This window comes from Macaca thibetana, chromosome 4 (genome assembly GCF_024542745.1).
Source record: "Macaca thibetana thibetana isolate TM-01 chromosome 4, ASM2454274v1, whole genome shotgun sequence".
Classification (NCBI taxonomy): domain Eukaryota; kingdom Metazoa; phylum Chordata; class Mammalia; order Primates; family Cercopithecidae; genus Macaca; species Macaca thibetana.
The window spans coordinates 80,660,936-80,664,916 of NC_065581.1; the positions used below are offsets into that span (position 1 = coordinate 80,660,936).

Genomic DNA, 3,981 nt, shown 5'->3' on the forward strand with positions numbered 1-3,981 from the left:
TCCATCATATTTGTGGGGCAGGGAGGGAGCAGCGACTCTGTAAATACATTAGCTAGTTAGCTAGCTCTTAGTAATGCTATCACATCTAAACCCTGCATTTATTTAATCCTTTCCTTTATGTTTTGGGCAAAACTTGCTAGACAAACCAACAAACAAAAACAAAAAAAATTTACAGAAACTTACAAAAATAAGGGCTTCTATTCGTCAAATTAAATGTGGCTAGGAGGTTTGAAAACATATTTTGAATTTGATGGTTAAGTTTTAAACTACGAAGTGAGATCAGCTAAAATTGGATGAGGAAAAAACTGTGTGAGCCCTGCTGCTTGCTCACTGGACAGCAGGCCACAATTCATTCCCAGGCCTCAAGTAACTGATCAAAGTTGAGAGAAAAGGGGAAGAGACCATTATCCCCCGAACTGAACCGAGAAGTTCCAGTGGATGTTAGGGAGGGACTATAGGCCATGGCTGAAATCATCAATCATGTCACCCTTGTGACACCATGAGCAGGGGTAGAGAGTGATTTTGAAAAGTAGCTGCCATTTATTGAGAGCCTACTATGGGCTCTCATAGTAAGAGTTATAATACTTTAGATATTCTTTTATTTGATCCTGACAACACCTTTCAGGGTTGAGATTACCACTCCAATTTTTCCAATAAGAAAAATCAAGCTGAGGGAGATTAAGCAAATTGCCCCAATTCACCCAACTGGTAAATACCTGAAGCAGGATCTAGACCTAATGTGCGAGGAATGTTGAAATGGCTGAAAAAAAGTATACCTTGATTTGTGTTTGTCTATATTAAAATAGATTTATTGTGGCTTAAAAAAATGAATAAGCTTATTTTTTTCTTTTTGAGACAGCGTCTTGCTCTGGGCTGGAGTGCAGTAGTGCGATCCTAGCTCTCTGCAGCATGAAACTTCCCAGCTATAGCAATCCTCCTACCTCAGCCTCCTGAGTAGCTGGGACTACACAACATGCCACCATGCTCAGCTAATGTTTTATTATTTGCAGAGACAAGGGTTCATTTTGTTGCCCAAGCTATTGCCTCGAACTCCTAGGCTCAAGTGATCTTTCCACCTCAGCCTCCCAAAGTGCCAGGATTACAGGTGTGAGCCACTGCACCTGACCCTAAACTTAATTTTAAAGAGCCTCTTTAGGTTCACATATTGTAGGGGTTTTATGCCAATTTTATACATAATCTATAATAATATAAGAAAATTAAAATAAGTTGGAGTCCCTCAAGCTCCATATGACAACCTCATGCATCTTTTTTATGGTTATATACACACATGCAGTTTGATAAAACAGAGTCATATACATTCTTTGAAAGCTCAAGATGACATTTTTTAATACAGATGTTTTGCTTCCTCCTTAGTTCTTTCCTTCTCCGCTTACCCCCACATTCTAAAATACAGTATATTTTCTATACCTTCTCCTTTATTCACATAATCATAATCACACATATTCATTTATGTATACATATCTACATATAGATACATATGTAAGTTCTTTGGTTGTTGCTTTTCTATAAATGGGAACATCTTATATATGTTCCTCGGTGCATTTTACTTAACTACACTGAGGAAATCCCTACAATGCAGCTGGTTTGGTTCTGATTTATTCTTGATAATAGCAACATAATATCCCAGAGTATGGATATACCATAGTGTATTCAACTATTTTCCCTTTATGGGCATTCACTTTATTTCTTCTTTTCTGCTATTATACAAAAATGATTGCAATAAGTATCTCTGTACATAGCCTTAATTTATTTTGAGCCCTGAAATCCTCCCTTTCCCTAATTCCTTATGTTCAGTCACCAGCTCACTCAATTTGAACCCTGACACATCTCTGGAATCTGTTCTCTCCCCAACTCCACCTCCATGGCTACTGCCTGGTTTGAAGCTTCATAATATCTAGCTTGAACTATTTCAACAGTCTCTTAGCTGTTCTTTCTACTCCAAGTTTTAAAACTTTCTCTCTCCCAACAATTCTTCTGCTTCCAGGATTCCCTTTTTGATATGCAAATGAACCTTATCTTTTCTGGTAACCTCGCATGTAGTTTGTGCAGTTGGCTAGGAGTAAGAGAAACAATCATGCATTGGAGATGGCGAATGGAAACCAATACTCTGACAGCATATGAAGGCAACAACAAGGAGTGGTGACACCTGCCGACCTCAAGAGGGCTTGTTTCATTTGAATTGTTAGCTCCTACTTAGCTTCAGCTGACTACTGCCATGAGGGAATGTGGAACAGACTTGCCTGATGGTCTAATTTTTCTCTCACACACCAAAAAACTAGAAATCAAATTTTTAATGAAAATCTTCAAATTTTCTGGCCACACCAAAACATCTGCAATCTGAAATGTTTGTCCTTAAAGAAAAAATGTGGCTCAGCCTGTGAGTTATTCCCATCTCTCATTGTTCTTCTCATCTATCATCTCTTCATTGATGATTTTTTTTTCATGATCTGTGGTTTTCTTTTTAATTATCTTTAGTCTTGCAATCACACATAATTTTAAAATTTGTGTATATCTCCGCTACTTTAATCCTTTTAAGTTGGCAAAAGCACCATTCCCAATCACAAATACACAGTTCTACAGATTTATGTTTCTGAATGGCTGTTTAAAGACAATCCTAAATTATAACTTAGTTTGACTTAGATTGTAAAGAATTCAAGAGTGAAGTTTAACTTGCTACTATTTTAAAAGCATGTGACCTTATAGATTTGTAAGATGTGAGAAGTGAATCATCTTTAATATTATACATAAACCATACTAAAATGCTTTTCAATAAGTAAAAGGAACCATTTTAAATACAGGGAATTATAATTAGATTGGCATCGTTAAGGCCAAACCTCTAGACATTGCTACCTTATTTACTTTCAACCCTTGCCTTTAAGAGGCAAATGAACACAAAACACAGGTGAATCTTGCTTGGTTCTGAGACAGTGAAGGAATTTCCCCAGTATTTAAATATATTCACATAACCAGCTATATAACTCTAAATATAAAACCAATCTCCAGTAAGTTTTAAGATGGCACTCACCATCTTTGCGAAAAGTTGAACATTACTAACAAAGTCTAATCATATCTTTAGAAGGGGTAAACAGTGATAGCATTTACTGAATTGGAATTACTATTAAAATTCAAAAACTGAACATACTCATCTAACCACAAGCCAGTCTTAGTTTTAAATCAGGACTGCTCAACAAAATATTCTGTCAGTCATTCATGATCTGAATTCTGGTGTATGAGATCTATTAAAGTATGGTACACATAAAAAAGTCATGAGACATTTGTTTTGTAATAAATAAGGCAGTGGCCAATTATTACTCATTAGTAGCTTTTTTGAGATAAGCTATCAAGTCTGCCCTTTCTTCCTTCTTCTTAATGCCAACAAAGATCATTTTTGTTCCAGGGATGTACTTCTTGGGATTCTCCAAATACTCCATAAGTGTATCCTCTCCCCAGGTGATGCCTTTGTTCTTATTGGCGGCTGTGTTAGAGTATCCAGGGGCCTGACCTGTCTTCTGCCCAAAGAGACCATGGAGATTTGGCCCAGTCTTGTGCTTGCCTCCCTTTTCAACGGTGTGGCACTGGGAACACTTCATAATAAAAATCTTCTTGCCTTTCTCAACATCACCCATATTTAATTCTCTTTTTAGTCGCTGGCACAATGAAGATCCCACTCCGAAGCAGGACGTCCCCACTCTCTAACTTCATTGATGATTTTTTATTCATCCTCTAGGAGGTTACCTAAATGTGATGAAGGTTATTCGATTTAATGGATGCTTCATCTCTGGATCTAGTGAGAATCTTGGGGCATTATAAGAAAGAGAAGGAACTGGTTACAGTGGCTCACGCCTGTAATCCTAGCACTTTGGGAGGCCGAGGCAGGCAGATCACTTGAGGTCAGGAGTTCGAGACCAGCCTGACCAATATGGTGAAACCCCACCTCTACTAAAAATACAAAAATAAGCT

General features: G+C 37.5%; 1 protein-coding gene across 1 annotated transcript; it reads right to left on the minus strand.

The window, feature by feature from the left end:
- Nucleotides 1-3,235: 3,235 nt before the first annotated feature.
- LOC126952962 (cytochrome c-like) lies at nt 3,236-3,713 on the minus strand. Its single transcript, XM_050788175.1, has one exon. The coding sequence runs from the start codon at nt 3,645-3,647 to the stop codon at nt 3,330-3,332; it is 318 nt and encodes a 105-aa protein (XP_050644132.1). The 5' UTR covers nt 3,648-3,713; the 3' UTR covers nt 3,236-3,329.
- Nucleotides 3,714-3,981: the final 268 nt, after the last annotated feature.